The 26,093-nt window shown below is 39.2% G+C and overlaps 1 protein-coding gene across 4 annotated transcripts in view; it reads right to left on the bottom strand.

Moving 5' to 3' along the window:
• NBAS (NBAS subunit of NRZ tethering complex) overlaps positions 1–26,093 on the bottom strand; it is a 374,358-nt gene that overhangs the window by 265,087 nt on the left and 83,178 nt on the right. For all 4 annotated transcript variants that reach the window (XM_037894042.2, XM_043542251.1, XM_043542252.1 and 1 more), the window contains 2 exons: positions 24,633–24,737; positions 24,107–24,243 (listed from right to left, as the gene is read on the bottom strand). In XM_037894042.2, coding sequence (XP_037749970.1) covers positions 24,107–24,243; positions 24,633–24,737 — 242 coding nt within the window. The remainder of the gene's footprint in view (positions 1–24,106; positions 24,244–24,632; positions 24,738–26,093) is intronic.

Here is a 26,093-nt window from a genome sequence, read left to right as displayed (position 1 = left end):
CAGCAATATGCTGTTGGTAAAGAGCAGGATCTGCTGACAGGAACTTGGCTCACACACTAGGGTAGCCCACATACTAGGGTCAGCCAGCGAGTGGTTCTATGACACTTGCGAGGGAGCTGACAACTCAGCACTAACATGTGTGATAGTTATTCCCTTCGGGGTGGATAAAAATCAAGGATTTAAAAAAAAAAATCTGATTTTTTTTATTTAAATCAGATTGTTTTGATAAAATGCTTTTTGAAGGAAAAAACACTTATCTAAAGATAGTTTTAATTAAGATACCTTATAGCTCAAAGATATCTCATCATGGAATAGGGATAAAAATTCTAATTCTATAGCATGAAAATATATTCATGTAATGTTTAAGGAAAGTTTTGTAAATGAGTTCCAATAGTTCATGGATTAGGGACTCAATCTTATGGGGTTCCACAGGCTTCTCTATAGATTATTTAGGTTAATCTTTCTGTCTACCCAAAGGGACTCAGTGCTCAGTCTAGAAGATACCATCAGAGATGTTCGGTTTTTCAGTTCTCAAACTATGGATTTGTGTCTCCAGAGGTAACATGCTTGTTAACAGCAAAAATGGTTTAAAATAAATAAATAAATATATAGAGGTGAGAAATAACAGACTGCAACTCTATTGTCCCTCTGCAAATTTGTGTACACAGAGTCAATCTAAAAGTGCAAAGTTTCAAAAAGTTCAATGAATAGAAGATTGCTGAGGATGGAATAGATCTGAACAAGGAGAAGTAGTCTGGAGATAAATGTGAGAAGGGAGGGGCATATGCTTTTTTATTAAAATATTATGTTTGTTGTTGAAGAAAAAAATCAAGAATACTTAACGTTGTTGTTTTAGTAAAATAAAACAATTTAAATGTCTGTCTGCTGATGTTCTCCTCCTAATACAGCATGGCAAGAAAATCCTCCAAATATTAATGATTAACCTATTGAATTGGAGATAGTTCACCTCCCAATGACTTCATAAATATCTGCTTCAATTACCTTTGGTAAATGAAATAACCAAACAATTATTCATTTTCTGATATAGCTGTAAAACTAATCTGAAAAGTTTTCAAAATAAATCACGGTTTAAAAATGTGTAGTGTGTACCTTCTACAAATGAAACCAATATCTATCTCTGAGTTGTGAAGAGTATGTATTAAGGTTATAACAACCAACAAGAATGCACTTTTATGTAGAAAACCATGAATAAATCAAGTCTTCCCGACTAGTGATTTAAGTCATGATTTAAATCAAATCCACCCTGATTCCCTTTAATATTTATACAATAAAAATCAACTGACATCCAGCTAGTATTAAATCAGAAAAGGAAAATGGTTGACATTTTCTTATAATAGGCACAAATGTAATCAACATATGGCTGTCCCTAAGAATTTAGACAGTGGTCAAAAATGAAAAAAAAAAAAGCCAGTATATTTTATTACTGCTATGTTGTCCTCATCATGGTATTTATCAGTACCTAGTCAATTTCAGAAACGTGCAGAGTTAGGGCAGGTTCCCATAAAAATCCAATATAGGAGCCAGATGCAAGACTATACGCCAAACACTTATGCACACACAGTACATTACATTCAATCTCTGAGAATCTGTTTTAAGCTTCCATTTTAACTGTATTTAAAATCTGTTTTACGGACTTTAAATTTCTTCCCCTATACAAAATGGTTAACACTGAAAAGCAGAGTTCTGTCCACATTTCATCAGTTTCTGGGTCAACCTTCAATCCCTCTGCACAAGTACAGCAGCCCTCATCCAAACAGGCCATTTTAGTTTTCTTCACAGACAACCAACCGCAATTAGCAATTGCAACATCCAGCTATTGTAATATATGGCACAATTCTAACAAACATCAAAACATCTATAAGAACATATTTCAGCCCTAAAAGGTCTGCTGTGGGAAAGAGGTGATACTGATTTTGGCATCAGACAGCTTATTAAAATAACTTATTTTATAGTCCAGAGTACTGAATACAATTTACTTTGCTCTATATGCTGCCAGCTGGAGCTCCCCATGAATTTCCTTACGGTTTAACGATGGCTCATCTAATAAACCCTCTTTCAGTTTAATCAAAATGCTAAGGCATAGATTTAAAGTAACAGAAAAGACCTGTCAAAGTGATGTGATATCCTTCCAGACATGGAACAGAATCAGCATGATAGCTCAAAAGAGCGAACCTATGGGTAATGCAGTGGTAATACATTAGCATGGCATTAAACTTCAGAAGATGTAAAAGGAGCACTCATCCCACAGATTGGTCATTATTTTTACTTTCATCACTTCCAAGGGCCGTAATTTTTGATCTATTTCTTTCAATGGACAGAAAACATGAAACTATTGCTTAACCAGTCAGACGTAATCTGATTATTAGATATATAACAAAGTATAAATGTCAATCAAAAACCCCCAGTACAAAGCTTTGAGTTCCCATAACAATACCTCCATCTATAATGATGCCAAAAACAAGAAAAGCCTGCTTTCTTTCAGCAACTAGCTCTCTAATCTCTCAGGATAGTTTCAGAGTAACAGCCGTGTTAGTCTGTATTTCCAAAAAGAAAAGGAGTACTTGTGGCACCTTAGAGACTAACCAATTTATTTGAGCATAAGCTTTCGTGAGCTATAGCTTATGCTCAAATAAATTGGTTAGTCTCTAAGGTGCCACAAGTACTCCTTTTCTCTTTTCAAGATAGTTTGACATATCAGAACACCTATAATCTGCAAACATTGCACATAGATGAACTATGTAATACATGTTCTCTTTCCCATCGCCTTTGTCTTCTCTCCTCCATCCCCTCCCACTGCTCACTGCACCCACGTGCTGCCTCTTCTTTAACTTAGTTTGTAAGGTCTTTGGGAAAGGAACTTTGTTTGCACAGCACCCAGGACTAATGGGGTCCCGTCAAGATTGTGGCCTGTGGGTGCTTTCATAGTAAAAATAGGTCATTAATAACATCATTTACCATAGTTTCTGAACAGTGATGTGGCCCATTTCCCAAATAAGTAACCTGTATTATTACACTATGTCAAGGAGATATTAGTCCAGAAACCATTTGTGCTACTTTTTGATTCACAGCAACTCCCATGCAGTTGCACAGCATGCGCCATTTTATTTTTGTGTGCCCTTAAAAGCAGCTCAGAGTAATCCTACTGAGCCACTTCAGAACATTTTCTGTATCTGGTTTTTATCATAGGAGTTTATGACTGAGAGCTGGAAAAACGAGGGACAGCACAACTAACTGTCTCAATATGTACATATCTGTTAGTAGTGGGAAATTCATTCATTATGACATCCTGTACTTCAGTTCTGTATGTGTGACCTTTCTGATACAGTGAAGGTTAATCTTATCCAGACAACAGTGGGATAGTTTCCATTTTTACTTTACCTTTCTATTTTAACATTTATTTCAGGGATGAATCTATTGTTTACTGTTATCCCTAGCTGTACCATGTATAATTCAGAAAACAAGTTTCTCAGAAAAGGACCTGTCTTATGTGTAAAACACCATGCCCACAGATTGTACCATACAAACAAATAAGATGCAAAAATAACACGTGAATGAAGTACAATTAGCTGTTCCAAAACACAGATATAGAGTGCAGAATTCTGAATTTAGAACATGTAAGGATTTCATTGTTATGAACACTAGCACACTTCTCAAAAAGCTCAAGGAGGTCATTTTATTAAATAGCTCCAACACATTTTAGAAAAATAATGCTCTTTAAAAAATTTCTCCAAGATTTTTATAAAGGAAAATCAATTATATAGACAGTAGTTTACCCAGATACCAAAGACCTAAACAAAGTCTTCCATCTCCTCCTGCCAAATGAACTTAGCAGTCAAGATTGGCAGAGATCAGGAAAGTTCTGCTTGCAAAAGAATCATGCACACATCAATACTCTTCTTTGGCCATCATCAATTCCCAGGAGCAACCAGACACTAATAGTCCCAATGGAATAGTGCCAGGTTGACTCACATAGGAAAAATCTTAAGTGTGGTACTGTATACTCAATACCTACAATGAAATCGACAGATTAAAATCATACAAATGCTAAGCATTACCTATTACACACTGACATTTGTTTGCAACACTTCATATATTCTTCTTGCCAATTAAACTGCTTCTTCCAAAGAGCAAAAACACGCTATTTGATTTTTTTTTTTCCCCTTGGTACGTTACTGAAGCTCCTACTTCCTTCAATACACTCCGAATTCAATCAGAGTCCAATCAATTGACAGACTAGGAAGGCACTCAACTCCTGATCTTTTTCTTCTAAAGGGTTTCACTTTTCTCAGTATAGCCCTTTTCACTCTTTTGTTTACCGTAGTTCAACTGGTCTTATAATTCTCTGCTTTGACAAAAGACTACCTGTTTTATTGTAAGTTCCATACCCTACTTATTGCAGGTATTCAAGCTGTGGGTTTATTTTTCTCATGGACATGTTTTCTAAAAGGTAAGGTATTAGTCAGTTTTAAGGACAGAGTTCAATTCTTTCTTTTTGCCCCTGGTGACTTTATACTCTACGCTTTTTTCCTGTAAGTACTGTGTACAATGTGTGTGTGTCTATATGACTCTCAAATGTCAGGTTGAGTTTGTAGAGCTGACAGTTTAGGAAATACCTTCTCCCTGTAAACTCTGCACATCTGATCCGGAAACACTGTGACACAAAGAACATGGAACTTCACAATGTCATTTTTACATATTCACTGTATTTTTTTTTTTTTAATCGGAGTCTCTCTTACCATCTGAAACACTGTTTTGCTCCAAAGCTATTTGTATCTGGAAGGTTTGCTGTACTAAGTATTGGTTCTGACTATCCAATATAATGAACGCAGATTAAAAAGGCAAGGTATTGATATGCTAGAGATGAGAAAGCTATTTGTGGAAGATGTTGGATGGACAAAATATGGTACAGTTCTCACAAAGTCTTCCATCCATGTACTATCAAAAAGCCACTAATGTGAGAATTCTGACTCTCATCTTATTTGCATTTAATTTGGAAAAAACTCCAGTTTGTATTCTATACTGAGGACATAATATAAAAACTTGCAATGGGAGTACTTAGAGAGTCATTTGTTCTGCTGCAATCACATACATTTAACGCATATCCATGTTTTACATTTGAAAATGTCGGAAAGTTATCAAATCTGAAATATAGTATTACCTCTCTGTTTTCCTACTGTTTCGTCACATACTTTTCTTTGAATACTAATTAATTATAAATATCATAGACTAGATAAAACAATTTACTGACCTTATAATATTAAGTCAGGCATTCTTTTTCATCTTTATTACAGGGGTTACAAAACTATATTATTCCATGTCTGCTTTTATGATCAAATCCTAAAATACTGAGCACCTGTAACTGCCATAGAAGGAAATGAAAAGACAGGATGCAATGTTAGTGCCACTTGCAGGTTCTCAGGATTAGGCCCTAAAACACAGCTTCATTATGCGTGAGGTCCTCTTCACCCAAAGAAGAGGACATAATAAGAAAAGAATGGTCTTTTTGAAATTCATGGTGTATATTTATCATATTTGTATATATTGTTTGTGCTTTATTTTTAATTCGGGAAAAAGCTCCCCTCAGCCAGCTTTGCAGTAGTTATAATGGGCCACCTGGTTTTCTTTAAGAGTGACAGACACAGCCAAGGCACTTTGGGTGACTGTAACTACATCCATTCTAAACTTTCAACTTATCTGATAAACTGACAGAAAAAAAAAGGGGGGGGGCACGTTGCCCGAGAGACGATAAGAAAGTAGCGTGTTCAATACTCACAATTTTCTAGAGAGGGAGACCAAGACAGAGAGGAGGCAATACATTCAAGTGCCTTACTATCCTAAAGCACAGCCAGTGCCACTTCTTTAAACCACCCTACTCAAAAGGAAACATTATGGAATGATTAACCCAAATGAAAATAATCAACATTTAAAATAATAGCATCTCAGCTGCTTGCAGCTTTCAGTGTAACTGCTGCTTCAGAATTTCTGCTGTGGAAACTAAAGACAGACCCTTTGAAAATGACTCTTCTCTTGCAGAAAGTTTTACAGCTTATGTTTAAGGTTAAGATTTTGTCACGGTTATTTTTAGTAAAAGTCACAGGCAGGTCGCAGGCAATAAACAAGAATTCACGGCCGCCTAAGCCCCCACCACCCAAGGCTGACAGCCTGAGCCCCGCCCACCAGGGCTGGCAGTCCGAGCCCTGAAGTCACAGAGATCACCAAAAAAAAAAAAAAAAAAAAAAAAATCACAAAATTGGTGACCTCCAGGACAAACTGGTGGCCTTACTTATGCTTAACAATCTGTTCCACCTTGTCTTTAGCTGTGATACTTTGAATACCTTTTCCAGACCTGAAGAAGAGCTCTGTATAGCTCAAAAATTTGTCTCTTTAGTGGACGAACAGAAGTCGATCCAACAACAGATAATACCTCACCACTTGTCTCACTAAGTCAGATGTGGCATTTAAGAAGAAAGGCATTTTTTAATTGTAGGATTCAAGCACTGAGGATTTTAAAGCTTCAATATAACTCTAAACAAGAAAAATAGAAAGGTCTTTTCATCCCAAGATAGGGATATGCGTTCCATCTGTAGCCCTGCCACAGTTAGGGAATCCCATTGCAGCAAAGCCATCTAGTATGATCTGCACTTTTCCCAGAGTCACTACCTTTGATAGCATCTTGGGACCGGACCACCAGGGCAGCCAGTACACAAACCGCAAGGGGTACTTTTCAATGGTGCTGCAAGCACTGGTGGATCACAAGCGACGTTTCACCAACATCAACGTGGGATGGCCGGGAAAGGTTCAGGACGCTCACATCTTCAGGAACTCTGGTCTGTTTAAATGGCTGCAGGAAGGGATTTACTTCCCAGACCAAAAAATAACTGTTGGGGATGTTGAAATGCCTATCCTTGGGGACCCAGCCTACCCCTTAATGCCCTGGCTCATGAAGCTGAACACAGGCACCCTGGACAGTAGTAAGGAGCTGTTCAACTATATGCTGACCAAGTGCAGAATGGTGGTAGAGCGTGCATTTGGACATTTTATGATGAGATTACTGGTTCTGTGGATGAAGGGAAAGCAGTGGATGTATTGTTTCTTGACTTTAGCAAAGCTTTTGACACGGTCTCCCACAGTATTCTTGTCAGCAAGTTAAGGAAGTATGGGCTGGATGAATGCACTATAAGGTGGGTAGAAAGCTGGCTAGATTGTCGGGCTCAACGGGTAGTGATCAATGGCTCCATGTCTAGTTGGCAGCCGGTGTCAAGTGGAGTGCCACAGGGGTCGGTCCTGGGGCCGGTTTTGTTCAATATCTTCATAAATGATCTGGAGGATGGTGTGGATTGCACTCTCAGCAAATTTGCGGATGATACTAAACTGGGAGGAGTGGTAGATACGCTGGAGGGGAGGGATAGGATACAGAAGGACCTAGACAAATTGGAGGATTGGGCCAAAAGAAATCTGATGAGGTTCAATAAGGATAAGTGCAGGGTCCTGCACTTAGGATGGAAGAATCCAATGCACCGCTACAGACTAGGGACCGAATGGCTAGGCAGCAGTTCTGCGGAAAAGGACCTAGGGGTGACAGTGGACAAGAAGCTGGATATGAGTCAGCAGTGTGCCCTTGTTGCCAAGAAGGCCAATGGCATTTTGGGATGTGTAAGTAGGGGCATAGCCAGCAGATCGAGGGACGTGATCGTTCCCCTCTATTCGACACTGGTGAGGCCTCATCTGGAGTACTGTGTCCAGTTTTGGGCCCCACACTACAAGAAGGATGTGGATAAATTGGAGAGAGTCCAGCGAAGGGCAACAAAAATGATTAGGGGTCTAGAGCACATGACTTATGAGGAGAGGCTGAGGGAGCTGGGATTGTTTAGTCTGCAGAAGAGAAGAATGAGGGGGGATTTGATAGCTGCTTTCAACTACCTGAAAGGGGGTACCAAAGAGGATGGCTCTAGACTGTTCTCAATGGTAGCAGATGACAGAACGAGGAGTAATGGTCTCAAGTTGCAATGGGGGAGGTTTAGATTGGATATTAGGAAAAACTTTTTCACTAAGAGGGTGGTGAAGCACTGGAATGCATTACCTAGGGAGGTGGTAGAATCTCCTTCCTTAGCGGTTTTTAAGGTCAGGCTTGACAAAGCCCTGGCTGGGATGATTTAACTGGGAATTGGTCCTGCTTCGAGCAGGGGGTTGGACTAGATGACCTTCTGGGGTCCCTTCCAACCCTGATATTCTATGATTTAAAGGGTCGCTGGCACAGTTTACTGACTCGCTCAGACCTCAGCGAAACCAATATTCCCATTGTTATTACTGCTTGCTGTGCGTTCCACAATATCTGAGAGAGTAAGGGGGAGACGTTTATGGCGGGGTGAGAGGTTGAGGCAAATCATCTGGCCGCTGAATACGCGCAGCCACACACCAGGGCAGTTAGAAGAGCACAGCTGGAAGCGCTGCGCATCAGAGAAGCTTTGAAAACCAGTTTCATGACTGGCCAGGGTACTGTGTGACACTTCTGTTTGTTTCTCCTTGATGAAAACCCGCTCCCTTGGTTGCCTCTAAATTCCCTGTAAGCCACCCTCCCTCCCCACTTCCATCACAGCTTGCTTGCAAAGGAAATAAAGTCACTATCATTTAAAAAACATGTATTCTTTATTAATTGATTATAAAAATAGGGAGATAACTCACAAGGTAGCCCAGTTGGGGTGTGGGAGGAGCGTAGGAGGGAAGGAAAAGGCCACTTTAAAACTCGTTGAATGACAGCCTTCTGTTGCTTGGGCTGTCCGCTGGGGTGGAGTGGTTGGGTGCCCGGAGCCTCCTCCCCGACGTTCTTGGGCGTCTGGGTGAGGAGGCTATGGAACTTGGGGAGGATGGAGGGCGATTAAACAGGGGCTGCAGCGGCAGTCTGTAAACCTGCTGCCGTTCATGAACCTCCACCAGATGCCGGAGCATGTCCATTTGATCCCGCAGTAGCCCTAGCGTTGCATCATGCCTCCTCTGATCTTCCTGCCGCCACCTCTCCTCACGTTCATCAGCCACTTTCCTGTACTCTGCTATTGTGTCCCTCCACACATCCTGCTGAGCTGTTAGTGCCGGACGACTGCATGAGCTCAGAGAACATTTAATCGCGCGTACGTTTTTTTTCGCCGCCTTATCCGAGATAGCCTTTGGGACGGAGGAGGGAGGCTTGAAACATTTGCAGCTGCTGGAGGAAAAAAAGGGAGTGAAGTATTTAAAAAGATACATTTTACAGAACAATGGCTATACTCTTTCACGGTGAACAACACTATTCACATTACATAGCACATGTGATTTTGGTACAAGGTTGCATTTTGCATCTTATATTGAGTGCCTGCGGCTTTGGTGTTAGAGATCACACACGCAGTGCCGGGCAACAGAATTCGGCTTGCAGGCGGCCAGGGTAAGCCATAGTGTTTCGGCTTCTGCAACCTTCATAACAGCAGCGCCCTCCTCTCCCACACCAAGCAAAGCACGTTGCATTGGCCATTTAGTGCTGCAGTTTTTCTGTTAACTTGCAGCAGCAGAAACCAAACTAACCCCCTCCAATCCAATTCTCTGGGATGATTGCTTTACCCCTCACCCCACCGCGTGGCTGACATCAGGGAAGATTCCTGCTAGCCAAATGTGAACAGGTCAGCACCAATGGCTGACTGCGGGGAGGATTTCTTTTCAGCCACACGCAAACAGCCCAGTAGGAACGGGCACCCCTGAATGTTCCCTTAATTAAATTCCCCGATTTCAACCAGGTTACCATGAACGATATCACTCTCCTGAGGACAGCAAAGAGAGATAAAGAACGGATGTTGCTTGAATGCCAGCAAACACCAGGACCATACGCTGCCAAGCTTTGTCATGCAATGATACCAGATTACTTGCTACTAGCATGGCATGGTAAAGTGTCCTACCATGGAGGACGGAATAAGGCTGCTCTCCCCAGAAACCTTCTGAAAAGGCTTTTAGAGTACCTCCAGGAGAACTTCATGGAGATGTCCCTGGATTTCCCCTCCATCCCCAGACACGTTAACAGACTTTTCCAGTAGCTGTACTAGCCAAGAATGCATCCGAAGTCCTCAGGGCTACTTAATCATTAAAAAACGCTTGCTTTTATAACATGTATTATATTTTAAAGGGTACACTCACCAGAGATCCCTTCTCCGGCTTGGTTGGGTTGGGAAGGTATTTCAGTCAGGGTGATAAAAAGATCCTGGCTGTCGGGGAGAACGGTGTGCTGCGTGCTCTCCTCAAACTCGTCCTCCTCCTCCTCATCTTCCCCATCCGCAAAATCCTCAGGCATGGCAGAGAGTACCCCATCATTAGAGTCCACAGACAGGGGTGGGGTAGTGGTGGCGGCGCCCCCTAGAATTGCATGCAGCTCAGCGTAGAAGCGGCACATCTGGGGTTCTGTCCCAGAGCGTCCGTTTGATTCTTTGGTTTTCTGGTACGCTTGTCTGAGCTCCTTAAGTTTCACGCGGCACTGTGTTGCGTCCCTGCTGTTGCCTCCGTCCCTCATGGCCTCTGAGATTTTTTGAAATGTTTTGGCATTTCATCTTTTGGAACGTAGTTCTGATACATGGATTCCTCTCTCCACACAGAGATAAGATCCAGTACCTCCCATTCGGTCCATGCTGGAGCTCTTTTTCGATTCTGGGACTGCACGGTCACTTGTGCTGATGAGCTCTGCATGGTCACCTGTGCTGATGAGCTTGCCTGGCCAAACAGGAAATGAGATTCAAAAGTTCCTGGGGCTTTTCCTGTACACCTGGCCAGTGCATCCGAGTTCAGAGTGCTGTCCAGAACAGTCACAATGATGCACTGTGGGATAGCTCCCAGAGGCCAATACCTTCGAATTGCATCCACACTAACTCTAATTCGAAACGGCGATACAGATTTCAGCGCTAATCTCCTTGTTGGGGAGGAGTACAGAAATCGGTTTTAAGAGCCCTTTATGTCAAAAAAATGGCTTTGTTGTGTGGACGGGTGCAGGGTTAATTTAATTTAACGCTGCTAAATCCAACATAAACTTGTACTGTAGACCAGACCTAAGACAAATCAACAATTCAAAATGGAGAGAATGTCAGTATTATTGATGAGAAGAATTGAGGGAATGCTTAAGTAGTAAATTTTAAGTGTATGGAGAAGGAAGTGGTGCTTGGTCGATAAGGACACAGCAGGAATCCCGGCACAGTGGCAACAATGTAAAAACTGAAAGGACACATTCCAGAAGATTCATTATAACACCCCTACCACACAGAAAAAGTGTTAATTTCACAATGTTAATATTAAAGCATAAGAATTAAGAAATTCAAGAGAGACAGTTCCCACAGCAACTTCAATTTTGTCCTCGAGTATACGTAAGATTTCAGCTTTTTTCATTCAACAAACACAAACACGTACAACTTGGGTTACTGCAGTATTAAATCTGACAACATGAACACAGAAAACACAGAAAACGTAAAACAAATGGCTCTTGCCCTGCAGCCTCTCACCAGTTCAATGAGTTCGTATAATGGTAACAATAGGAAAAATAACCTGACTATATTGCACACCATATATATTAAAGACTACTTTTCTGCCTAGCCAGAAAACAAAAATGTGACTATATGTGCAATATAGACAAATTAACATTCCCATCAGATATTTATCTTTTGCATTTCCTGGAATGTGTTCATTTTTACAACCTTAATATTGTTTTAACATATGCTTTTAATTACATTTAGCTCCTCTGAACACGCCTTCCCCACCCCTCTCCACATACTCCTTTAACTTGCATACTTTGTTTTTCCTTTCATCACGAAAACAAGTTGAGTGCAAATAAAAACTCTGAACTTTCTACTCAATAGTGTCACAATCCATAGACAATGGACTGCGATGTCACTGAATGAAGACAAATGTATTGGTAGAAATAACTTCTTATAATGTATCATTATAATCCTTCCCACACCATCAGGTGCATAAAACAGAAGTCGGATGGCACCAACCATCCCTATCCTAAGCTCATTTTTTCCAAGTCTTTTATATTCATATGTAATAATGCCACTTCAGCTGAGAGTGTGCCTCTAGGTCAGCGCCTCTGCCTTTTTCTCGGGGTTCACTCAGCAATGCTCATATAGGAAGCCTACTATCAGACATTCTTAAAACATGTCCCACATCCATCCATCCTTTCATACTTGCTTGTTTTGTTGTAGGCAGTTGTGCCCATTCTAGGTCTCTTAATTACTTATCCTATCAGTCCATTTTACATATTTTATCCATGAACCTGTACTGTAAATTTTTCAATTGCCATTGGATGGATTTATTTTCTAGGATTCTGCCCCTATAGGCAGACACTTGGGATGTTGCTTCTAAAGATCTTAAGTTTGGTGGTTTTGCTAATCACATTGGACTTCCATGCTGTATTGAGTTTTCAAAATACAACACTTGCTTTACCTATTCTGGACTTTATATCAAATACGCAAACACTGGTATCATGAGACATAGTACTACTTATTAACAGTTTTCAAGGCTTCATCTTCTAAGTGAGTAAAGTTATTGGTAGGTAAATTTTCATAACTTCCATCTGATTTATTAATAACAAGACCTATTTGCTTGAGAGAATTTGAGAGAACATCTGTGTTTCTCTGCATATCTTCGACTGATTTATTTGTAAGACAGATGTTGTCTGCAGAATGTAATTCTCCAAGCTCGCCTACTACTCCTACAATACCCCTTTCCTTACTGATAGTCTGTCACATAAAGTCAATAGTGACTCCAAACAACATAGGAGACAAGATACAACTCTGCCTGACACCAATGCCAGTTACCATTGACTGGTAACATTAACCAGTCCATTAGCTCCTGGTTTATTGACTGTTTATTGAATTATTTTGTTGGGAACACCATAGATTTGTATCATCTGCTAAAAAGATTCTCCATCTACACTAATGTCTGTCGAAAAACTACAACATTCAGGACTATTGGCACTTGCCATTCATTGTTTTTCTTCACGATATTATGGAAGATGAACACCTGATCCACACAATATCGATTTGGATGAAAATCAGCTTGTTGTAGTGTGCTACCTATGGCATCTCTATGTCTATTTAGGGTGCTTACACAGAAGACTTTCCCTGGGACTGAAAGCAGCACAATACCAAACTAGTTGTTTCAAATCACTCAAATCTACCTTTTTGAGGAGCTGATTATAATCCCTCTTTTCCATTCCTCTGGGGGCATGTCCCTTCTCCGATATCAGGGATAATAGGATTTTCAGGTTGTCCTCTCTACTTGCCTTAAGCAGTTCTGTTATGATTTTATCTTCACCTGGTGATTTATTGTTCTCAATCCATGAATGTCTGCTTTCAGTTCATCCAGGATAATTTCCTCACAGCAAACATCAAGCTCTGCCATCTTCTCTACATTACCAAAGCTGAATGCTATCTCTGGTGGAGGCCTGTTAAGGATATTATGGAAATGTTCTATCCATCTTTCATTTTGTTCCTCTAACGTAGTAAAGGATTTTCCCTTGTTTATCTTTTCCTGGATCTTCTCTGCTATGGCTAAAATCTCCAACAAGTCATTTAGTGGTTTGATAAAAATCTTTCACTGCTGCCATTCCTGTTACCAATGCCTATCAATAAATGCTCTTTTATCCTCCCTGGCTGATATTTTTATTGGTTTATCTTTATCCCTATATTCCTTCTTTTGTTATTTACACTCTTTTGGCCCTAAGACATTAAGTAGATTTAACCTGTTTTTTTCTTTCTGCAACAGTGTCCCACATGGCCTTAAAAATCCATTCTTCTTTCCTAGCTTTGTTAAATCTAAGGACAGTCTTTGCCATCTTAATATAAGGTTTTCTAATGGCTTCCATGCTTTTTCTACATCAAAGACTACTTCTGCCACATTTGACAGCTTTTTTGAAAGTAAAATTCGAAATCATTCCTTATTTGTTCGTCCTCGGGTTTAAAGATATTCATCTTTCTTATGATCATCTTTAGAGGCAATTTCCCCAATTTTATTTCATGATAGCAATGCATTGATAATCACTTCCTAAATATGTGCTTCTGTATATGCAAATGTCTTGAAGTGACTATTAAAGCTACCTTTGTACACCAAAATCATCTATTCGATATCACCTGACTGCATTTCTAAAAATCAATGTGGGGAGGGTTTTTGTATCTCTTTATGAGAAAAGTGTTTCTCTCCAACAACAAAATGTTTCAGGTGACGTAATTCAAGAATATGCTCACCAATGTTGTTAAGATGGCATTATGTCCATCATGCCATGACTATCCCAGCTACAGAATTCATATCATTCTATAATAAAAATCACGTTGTGGTCCTTTGCTGATGAGATCCTGAAGAATGTTACTGAAAGTGTCTTCATCTTCCTTGTCATATACATTCTTTGGGGCACAGCATAGAATAACCATCACGTGTATATAGTGTGTTTGAAATCTTGCTTGTATATTGCTGCCATTAACCAGTTCCAAGTCTAAAATGGTTCTTTGTGTGGTAGATTTCAAGATCAATGCAACTTCTTCTATTCTTCCATCTGACACCCCAGAGTGAATCAGATTTATTTCTGTTTTTCATTTTGATTTTATTTACACCTGGCCACCTGCACTCACTCATACGAAGGATGTCTACATTGTAATTTTCCATTTCTTGGGCTGACTTCCCAATCTGTAACAGTCCTCACATTTCAAAAACTAACCTGAAGTTTGGAACGAGCCTGCAGCAGTGAGATGTTCAGGGTAACAGCATCCTGTCAGAAGAGTTTGGCCGACATCCATCATGCTGTCCATTTGAGGGTAAGGATCAGTATTTAGTGTCTTATTTGTTCTTCTGTTTCCATAACAAAAGTGTTTTATGGAATTAGGTTGTCACCCTCATGCCCAACCACCAATGGGTTGGAGGACCAGGAGACCGATTTTTGTCTGGTTTCTACCCTTCAACCTGTCTGGCTTGGGTGACCCAACCAGGAGAATAAAATTCCTGATGGCTCAGCTCTCTGCATCATGGGGCCATTCAAGCAGCTCTACCAGGTCAATATATTATTTCTAGAGAAGACTTTAACACGTTCACTTTTCCTCCCTTTTTTTATTATTAAAAACAGTAGACAAAACAGAAACAAAGAACCTTAGCTCTGGCATTCTTTGGACACTTTTGCAAAACTCTATATGCTTTAAATCGCATCATTTACACACACACAAAACATGGCGCGGCAAGGAGAGTTTTGAAACTCTACAGTGCTGCAGGCGATAACTAAAAAACAGGTTAAGTAGAATGGTTTCATTCTGAAAAGGCAAATGTAACGGTCTATAAGATTATTTTAAATTTAAGCCTACCATTTACCTACCCATCAATGATAACTTGCCACATTGGAATTATGAAGTTTTAAAGTTTATTTGTTTGAATTATTAAGAAGGTATTCCTGTCCCCACCTCAAGCAGCTGAATGGACTTCATTCAAAGTATCTAGTAAACATTCATCTTGAAGCTGAAAACAAGCAGGGACAGTTTCAGCCCAGCAGGAGTATTTGGGAAAGTTGAGAGCGAAAACAGAGGAATATACATAAAAGTTACTATCTTAAAGTGTACATTTTTACTACCAGTATAATGTGCAATATAACTGAGTTATGGCTGTTGGGGGAACGATACATTTGAATTCCCTGACTTTTGTGAGTTTAAAGTGTCAGCTATAATGTTGCAACATGGTAGTTTAACGCAGTAAAAAGAAAAAGGAAATTAAGAGTAAAGGAAAAAAAGCTCTGGTTATGTATTTATAATGCAGGGAAGGGCATTATTTTCCACTGAGATTCTCTCTTAAATCCCAGTGGCAATAGTTTTAAAATAAGCTAAGGACTCTAATTGTATCCATTAAAATAGACATTAGAAAAGAGCTATCTTCCCTCTGTCTGCCTCGCTACTTCTCCGAGACAGACGTTTGACTTGCAAAATTTATCCAAACCACCAACTAAACAGGCCTACTAGCCATAATACAAAACAAAAAAACAAAATACTCCATGTCCCCTCTCTCCTACCCCTCTGTTTATTAAGGCTACGATTAGATTGTAAATGCTTCAGAGCAGTGACTGAATCTTGCTATATGTTATTTATTATTTGTATTATGATAGCATCTAGGAGGCCCCATTGTTTTAAATTTAACAAAAAATATTCCCTACCTGAAGAGTTTACAGCCTACTAGATAAGAGTATACAGCACAATCAGGCCCTCACCACAACTGGAGCTTTTGGGAGCTATGGTAATACAAAATAAGATCACAGAAAAAATTATCTGCACTTGGACAGCACCAGAGAGCGCATTACAAATATTAAGGAAGCTTAAACAGTTCTGTGAGGTAGAAAAATATTACTCTTTTTACAGATGAGGTAACACTAAGGGACAGATAAACAGACTAATTGCCTGATCTACTGATCTCCACAGGCCTCAAATGAGTTGTCCAAAGTTACAGCTAGTAAATAGCAAGTCCAGAAACATAATTTAACATCCCCATCCTCCTCCAACCACAGGACCACAGCAGTTACTGTTATAACAATGTAAGAGTCAGTAAAGATGCTTTCAAATTTTATGAATGTTGCAGATGCCATCTCACAGCAGTTTAATTAATGAAAAGAACAAAACCTATTTCAAAAAGTACAAGGCCAAGTACTTTTATGTTCAATATTCGCTACCTAAAAGCAATGTAGTACTGAATCACACATTCGTTCATTTCATTTTGATTAGGTTGTCTAATCAGCTTTTCATTTTTATAGGAAAAAATGAAATCTCATTATGCTTCTCCTGAGAATAACAAAGAGGGATGTACTGCTCTAATCTTGTTTCCATAGCCACTACAATACACTAGCTATTCCATATATGGCAATATTTCATTACAAAAATAAAGTTATGCTGGAAAAAAAGGTCCTTGCTTTAAAGTTCTTCCAGGAGCCAAAAGTGACTGAGAAAAATTCATGAACTGAAATAGGCTGTATAAAATGTATTAAACCAAAACAAAAAATATATATTTTGTTCTAATTTAACATGTAATTACTATTTTTTCAAGGAGATTATATTACCAAAAAAAAAGTCTGATACATTACAAATTTCTTGTTGGGAGCATAGGATGGTGGTTCTGTGAGGGAAATGGGGTTTTTGAAAGAGGAACTCCTTTGGTTTCAGCTCATAAACAGGGTCATCTGTTTATCTTACAGTATGAACTGTACAAGTAATAAAATTCCAGTTTTTCAAAAACTACCTATGAATAATTGGTTATAAGTTATTTTTACATACATTCAACCACTGCCTGAAAGTTACACTGGGCACCAAATAATTTCAACACAAGAGACAGAGAGAACGAGCGCATCAGTGCTCACTTCTGTTGGGAAAGTCGGTATGGAATATATTTTATTGGGTTTAGAATGCATATTTTGTGATGTTTTAATCACCATATTGACATTTCATTTTTGTGTACACATGAATGTAGAGCTCCTGAAATGTGCTGGACTGACTGCCCTTAAAGAATACAGTCATGTAATTTGCCCTAGGAATAGATATAGCTATCCAGTGGCAATGCACATTTCCCCAGAAAGAGAGGTAATTCAGTCTGCATGCCCATTTCACCCTTGGGATCTCTGCTGCAACTAACAACAAAGGTGTTACTTTTGGTGGTAATTTGGTACCTTGTCCACCTGGAGTATATGTCTGCAAGGAACTAAAAAACGATCACCGTATCTCAAATACAAGTAGATTGAGGAACAGGCACAAGGTGGTAACTGTGTTACTATTGAACTGGGCCAAATCTGATCTAGTATACTACAGATGAAGCATTCCAATTCAAATAACTAGTTACCTATTACGGACCTATTTTAATTATTTTTGTGGAGCCTTAGCCTCTCAGCAGGAAATGGTTTATATACATATATATAAAATATATCTTTGTAAAAGGAATTAAGAATGGGATTGTTTTACACCAAGTACCTCCCACCCCATCTCCATTTTGCAGCTGTCCAAGCAATGACAGTTGTCTATTAAGCATGTTGCATCATTCAGCCTCTTCATAGTTTACAGAGAGTGCACCAGAAGGGAGCCTTTAAGGAGGAAAAATGTGCATGTGTAGTATTCCCCAGGACACACCTTCCTGTGCTAGGATCACCATATATACCGGTCGACTTAGAGAGTCTGCAAATCCACCCCAGGACTATGAAGAGTGGCCATAAATTTAACACGGCCACCTCTTCATGAGTAGAGGAAAAGGACTATCTTGACCCATGATTGCACAACTCTTCACAGCTGCTGCTAAGGCCAAAGATTAAGTACTTTATCATTTACATAGGGAGGCAAAAGTGCTTGGGAAACCAACTCACTAATCAGGGAATGGAACAACGTTTCTGGAATATGGGAGTCAACAGTGTAGGGTGGAAACAACTACAAGTGCACACAAAACTAAAAGAGAACAGGCTTTTCAAAGGTGACCACCTTTCATTCCTCTTGCTCCTGCCTCAGGTTGTCACAATACAATTACCAAAGCAATATCAGTGAGTTAATGGTTAGCAATTAAACACGCTGTTCATTTTTCCTCTCTCTTTTTATGGTCCTAATAGCTGTCTTAATAGATGGGAAAGAACAATGATTTAGACACCAAAAATCAGTGATGTCTTAACATTTGCTAGTTGACCAAAGGGGACATTCTGCAAATGTCAGATATAGTAAGTACTTGGCCAATTTCTACTCAAGAAGCAGTTCTCCCCTTTTTTCTGTGAAGAATATTGTGAGTGGGAAAAGGGAAAAAAGCTTGATTTATTAATAAGCCTCTTCAATGCAGGAAACAAGCCATCTGGAAAAGTATGCTTTGAAATAAGAAAAAGCTTAACCTGCAGTGCTGGAAAAATAAAGGCTCTATTAGATATTCTAAAACTTGTCTTTCTGAGATAAGACTTCAAAAATGTTCCTTGCAACTACTAAATAATGAAGTCTACTCAATTCTGATTTATGAGCTCTGAGCTCTACACTTCAAATCTATTTTTATAATTGAAACACTGGTATGAAACAACTTAAAGCAAAAAAGTCTTCTAGTTATGACAGAGTAATGATTTTAAAGTGAGGATGATCTACTGTGAAAGCACGTAAGCTCATCCACTCTACATAAAACGTAACAGTAAAAACAGTCAAATCCAGGAAATAACTTTCAGAAAAATTTACAGTAGAACTTCACAGTTATGAACACCAGAGTTACGAACTGACCAGTTAACCACACACCTCATTTGGAACTGGAAGTACACAATCTGGCAGCAGCAGAGACCAAAAAAGGCAAATACAGTACAGTACTGTGTTAAATGTAAACTATTTTTAAAAAAGGGAAAGCAGCATTTTTCTTCTGCACAGTAAAGTTTCAAAGCTGTATTAAATTAATGTTCAGTTGTAAACTTTTGAAAGAGCAACCAGAATGTTTTGTTCAGAGTTATGAACAACCCCCATTCCCAAGGTATTCGTAACCCTAAGATTCTACTGTATTTTCAGGATGAAAAACAGATTCTTTCTGTGTTCCCAGAATCTCTATACATCTTTAGGATCACTGATAATTTTTTATTTTTCTAAAATGCAGAATCACACATTTTTTTAACATGGTGGTACCAAAGATACTGCAATATGCATTTTGCGCATTTTACTTCTCATATACTGTAATAGTTCATTTTAAAACTATGTGAAGAAATATTAAGATTGCATTCTAAAGCATCCATAAGTCAGTAATTACAAATCTTAACTCTGCTTTTTTGTGTGCATTATAAAACAATTGTTAATTACAAGATCAAACTATCAGGCACTTTTGACAATTTTACCTAAACTTAGGAGCCTAAGTCCAATTTTCAAGAAAGACTTAGGCATTTAGGAGCCTAGTCACATTGACTTTCCATATGACTGACTCCTGAAAATGGGAATTAGCTGCTTTTGAAATTTTTACCCTTTTGTAATTCATTCATTCTTTTAAACGTACTGTTTTCATTGTGATAAAAGCTCAGGAATATCTTTAGTAATAGACTCTTATTTGAGGAAAAGGTTTTCAAAAAGGGGCCTTTGGGGAGTTAGCTGTTCACATGGTGCTGGGTCTCCTTGTTTCTAGCTGCTAAGCTGCCTTAAATAGTTCCCTCATTTTTTTTAATGTGATCTATTGTTGCATTTTTTTTTTTTTTTTTTTTTGCAGGGATGTTAGGGGACCTAAATTTGGAAGAAGGTGGTCTGCTTGCTAATAATCGACGAAGAAATGTCCATAAGAATCTCTAGAATAAGATGTGGTTCATACTATAAAACGGTTTGAGAAAGCCTGCTCTATGGTACATATTTTAATAATTTAGTGAGTTAGCAGTCTCATGCTTTACAATGTCAACCAGCTGTACCTCTGCCTTTAGTTACAATTCAGGAGAGGGCTCAATAAATTACAGCTTAGCTAGCTACACATTCAGATGACCTATGTTAGCAAATATCAGTTATTACTCTTTATTAATTTTACTCTAGTTTATGGAAACTCTACAGTAGTCAAGAGTTCTAGAAGTAGCATTATATGGTGCTCTTTCTTTCATTCACTTTCTAGTGCACACTGTTCTTTTAGTCACAGACACCTAAATATTTCTCAGAGAGATACCAGTTTCCAAACCATATCTGAAAAGCGTGCCACAAAGTGTAAGGGCATAAATCTGAAGGAACCCAAGTGGCTTTTTTCATTTTTAGTTACATCATTTGTCACACAAAAACGGTGTCATTACTTTGTAATTATATTAAAATTCAGTCACCCACACAAAGGCAAAAAATCTCATGAAGGTATGTTCTCTTGGTTGAATAGGCATAGCTCCATTCTGTTACCCCTACCTTACAAGTTTTCCTCAGAGACCCTTACTCAAGTCAGAAAGGTTCAAAACACAACAAAAAAGTAGAAACTGCAAATGACTTACATAGGTTCATCATGTAAATCATCAAATGATAACCAATACATAAAATATATTCAAGAGTCTTGAACCTAGAATTTATAGCATGAAACTGAGTAAACATTTATTGCAATGTGTGTTTTCATCTGTTTTCAAACCCCTGATAAAACTAAGTTCCAAGGAAAATTAAGCCATCAAGATTGTTTCAATATCCAGAAGGTGATAATCAGTAACATGAGTACTGTACATCAAAAGTTTTCCTCCATTTTATACGATAACTGCTATTTCTATAAATGTGTGCAAGTAAAGCCTGCAGTAATCTTAGTGTAATTATTAAGACTGGTATATTTTGTATTCCAAGGCATGCAGTACATACACACATGCATTTCAGAGAGCTAAGTGGAGTCCTTTTGATCTCAGATTTGTTGTGTATTATAAAACTTATTTTTTTAATTCATATTACTATTTTTCCCATTATATCCTATAAAGTTTTGGAAATGAAAAAGTTCCAAGTTTTAAACAACAAGTGGTAGAACAACTGGTCTAAAATGGAATGATTTAACATTGTCAGCAAAACTAGAATTCAGAATCTGTTTATATGTTGCAGGACAGGAACAATGAGGTCCAGCGGTTAGGGTGGTAGCCTGGGACTCAAAGCAGACTTCCTGTATGACTTTGGACTGTCACAGTCACTCTGTGCATTAATTCCTTATCCATAAAATATCCCTTCTTCACAAGGGTGTTATGAATATAATACATTAAAGATTTTGGAGGCACTCAGCTACTGAGATTACAAAGGTCTTTAAGGATCTAAGTTAGGCAATTACACAGCTATCTTTTAGCTCTTTTATTTGTATTATGCTGCTGTCTAAAGTAATATTTTTTCTTAATACCTGCTTAAATACAGTAGATACTGGAGGATAAACAGACTAAAATCCCATTTCACAGTTTTCAGAAGTCAATCAATTTCTTCCCAAATGAGAAATATGCCTCAAGTCAACATACAAAGATTGAGAGATCTGAAAATACTAACGAAGGGCACTATGATGATAGCCATAGAAGCTCAGGTGCAATAGCATTGATTGTAATACATAAGGGCTTTCTGCTCTTGTTTTTGTTCCAAAAGCTTAAAGGTACAAAGAAAATCTCATCTGACTTCTCTCTGTTTCATTCAGATACAGCATGAAATATCTTGAAGTAGTTACCAGTAAAAACAGTGTGTAGCACAAAATGCTTTGGTGGTTTTAGATCAGTTATGCTAGAGAACCTATTCCTTATGTATGTTGTATATATAATGGCAATTTCCAAAAGGGAAAAAAAAAAACAGTAAGTACTCATTAAAGCGAATTAATGTATGTTTTAGTCAGACACCCAAAAGGAGTCTGTTGAAAATTATTTCTTTATGATTAGAAAGCATTGTTATTGTAATACCAGAAAAATTAGGTTTTCCATTCTTTTTTCAGAAACTGAGATACAGTACTTGGCTGTATTTAATCCAGGAAAAAAGAATAGCCTCTTTCATAAGCTTTTATATAGTGTGACAAAGTTCCTCCTCTACCTTGGTGGGTCTTGCGCTTATTGGTGGATTTGCTCGCCTTGGAGATTCACGGTAGCCCTCAGTTTGGCCGTTTTTGTGAACCCACAGTCCAGGTCGACTCCTCCTGTGTCTGACCAGGAGTTGGGAGGTTTGGGGGGAATCCGGGCCCACCCTCTACTCCGCGTTCCAGCTCAGGGCCCTGTGGAATGCAGCTGTGTAGAGTGCCTCCTGGAACAGCTGTGCGACAGCTACAACTCCCTGGGCTACTTCCCCATGGCCTCCTCCCAACCCCTTCTTTATCCTCACCATAGGACCTTCCTCCTGGTGTCTGATCATGCTTGTACTCCTCAGTCCTCCAACAGTATGTGTTCTCACTCTCAGCTCCTAGCGCCTCTTGCTCCCAGCTCCTTACACGCACACCACAAACTGAAGTGAGCTACTTTTTTAAACCCAGGTGCCCTGATTAGCCTGCCTTAATTGATTCTAGCTGCTTCTTGATTGGCTGCAGGTGTTCTAATCAGCCTGTCTTAATTGTTTCCAGAAGGTTCCTGATTGTTCTGGAACCTTCCCTGTTACCTTACCCAGGGAAAAGGGACCTACTTAACCTGGGGCTAATATATGTGCCTTCTATTACTCTCCTGTAGCCATCCAGCCGGACCTTGTCACAATAGGGAAATCAATAGTCTTGAAGTTTTGCCTGGGAGACAAGGAGTCGTACAGAACCTATCAGTAAATTTCCCCACATCTTCATAGATTGTGGTAATAGCTTCAAAATCAATGACAGACTCAGAAAACGTGTCACAGCATTCCGCAGCATCTACAGATGTCAACAGAGATGGAAACAGATCATTTAGGGAAAAGATTTCTGATGTTGGATCTGGGAGATCTCTCGTAAAACAGAAGATGAAGGAATTAAAACCTAACTTAAAAACCATTTTGTATGTGAAATCTGAATTTTAGACTATTGTCCTCATGCTCTCTTCATCTGAGGTAGTCTGCCAAGTTTCTTGAGTCACTTTAAGAAATAACTGAAGTGTGGAAATTTTACCTGTTGCTACTGACCTTAATTTAAAGAATGTATAATAATAATTTGCATTTCTATTGTGCCTTACACCCGAGGACCTCAATGCATGTTACAAACAAATTATGGAAAGACTCACATGCACCACTGAAGCACAGCATTTGATAAACTGTACAGAGTGCTAGACAGGACTTCTTAAGGGAAGTCAGAGTGGATACTTCCCCTGATAGGGTTTATTATGTGAAAAGGGGGTAAGTACATTTAAATGCTCTCAACACCTAAAGATTTACCCTATGTCCTGAGAAATCTCTGCAAGCAAGAGGTAGAAAGCCACTGATTCTTACCTATTTACACTGAGTGATTTGACAAGTCAAAGTGAAAACTATATGAACTAGAAAGTAAAGAGATTCAATAAGTAAATTCCAGAGTGCTCTCTTGATGCTGGTCAACAGCGAAACAAAACAATTATATACGACAGTTACATAAAAACAATTTGAAAACTGGGGGGGGGGGGGGTGTAAGTTTACAGCCACACTTTTAGAATAAAATCTCTCAACATGTTCTAAAAAGAAAATGCAGTCCAGTAACTGATATTGAGAGAGTGCTTTCTTACCAAGCTTCAGGCAGCAAAAAAGAATACTCATGTGGTGAGGTGGTCTCTGGAAAATTAGAGAGAATTGCCAGCCGATGTGGAAGCAAGTCTGAACCATGGTACGTAAACAAGATCTCTAGGGCTCTCACATTGCTTTCCTAGACCAGAAAATATAAAATATTCTGTTTTACACTATGAAAACAGTTTAAGAATAATTCTGCTTACCAATTACTGCTCAGCAAACACTACAATTCTGATTTCATCATGCATTTTTAAAGATAAGTGACTAAAACACTTATTTACTTGAAAAGTTTTCATAATCTGGAAGCTTGACAGAGCAGAGGAATCTTGTCCCGTTTTACTGTCAGACAAAGCTAATCAAATACAACATTCAAGATATATTATTCCTATTTTTAAAATCTCTCATAGCTTCAAACAGGAAAAAAAACAATAAATTAGGTGAATTTCAGTATGTGGTGATGGGGATTTAATTAGTTTTAACAAAAACAGCAATTTAAACTTTTGAGAAAAAAATAAATACTGATACCCGAGCATAAGTTCTTGCTGAAAGTACAATATTCTGATTTCGGAACTTCTTGAAGAATTCAGCATCATATCTCTGCTCAGCTGCATGAGGCCCTCCAAGGATTTCCTTTTAAAAAAAAAAAAGGTTTAATAAAAAATGATTTAAGTATGTTGATAAAAGTCATATTGAAATTCTTGCATCTTAGATTAACTAAGGAGTAGACACTTACATTAGTCAAAAACTAATATAGCTCAGTATGTTATTCTAGAAATGATTATCTACAGCAGTGGTTCCCAAAGTTGTTGCACCGCTTGTGCAGGGAAAGCCCCTGGCGGGCCGGGCCAGTTTGTTTACCTGCTGCATCCACAGGTTCGGCCGATTGCAGCTCCCAGTGGCCGCAGTTCGCTGCTCCAGGCCAATGGGAGCTGCTGGAAGTGGCACGGGTCGAGGGACGTACTGGCCGCCACTTCCAGCAGCTCCCATTGGCCTAGGGCAGCGAACCGCAGCCACTGGGAGCCGCGATCGGCCGAACCTGCGGATGCAGCAGGTAAACAAACCGGCCCGGCCCACCAGGGGCTTTCCCTGCACAAGCGGCAGAACAAGTTTGGGAACCACTGATCTATAGAAGCAATTTATGATTAATGTAAATTTCTATCATTTCCACTGTCACGCTGTACATACAAGTATTCTAACTGTAACACTCATCTTTGACAGGTTTCAGAGTAGCAGCCATGTTAGTCTATATTCGCAAAAACAAAAGGAGTACTTGTGGCACCTTAGAGACTAACCAATTCATTTCATGTCTGTAATCGCGTGACCAGAGAGACTGAAGTGTTCGCCGACTGGTTTACTACAGGACAGGCCTAACAAAGAAAACAACAGAACGCCACTAGCCATCACCTTCAGCCCCCAACTAAAACCCCTCCAACGCATTATCAAGGATCTACAACCAATCCTGAAGGACGACCCATCACTCTCACAAATCTTGGGAGACAGGCCAGTCCTTGCCTACAGACAGCCCCCCAACCTGAAGCAAATACTCACCAGCAACTACATACCACACAACAGAACCACTAACCCAGGAACCTATCCTTGCAACAAAGCCCGTTGCCAACTGTGCCCACATATCTATTCAGGGGACACCATCATAGGGCCTAATAACATCAGCCACACTATCAGAGGCTCGTTCACCTGCACGTCTACCAATGTGATATATGCCATCATGTGTCAGCAATGCCCCTCTGCCATGGACATTGCTCCAACTGGACAGTCTCTATGTAAAAGAATAAATGGACACAAATCATATGTCAAGAATTATAACATTCATAAACCAGTCGGAGAACACTTCAATCTCTCTGGTCATGCGATTACAGACATGAAAGTTGCGATATTACAACAGAAAAACTTCAAAACCAGACTCCAGCGAGAGACTACTGAATTGCAATTCATTTGCAAACTGGATACAATTAACTTAGGCTTGAA

The sequence above is a fragment of the Chelonia mydas genome, chromosome 3 (genome assembly GCF_015237465.2).
Source record: "Chelonia mydas isolate rCheMyd1 chromosome 3, rCheMyd1.pri.v2, whole genome shotgun sequence".
NCBI classification, from domain to species: Eukaryota; Metazoa; Chordata; order Testudines; family Cheloniidae; genus Chelonia; species Chelonia mydas.
Note: the sequence above shows the minus strand (reverse complement) of the source record. Positions and strands in the feature narration are given on the sequence as shown.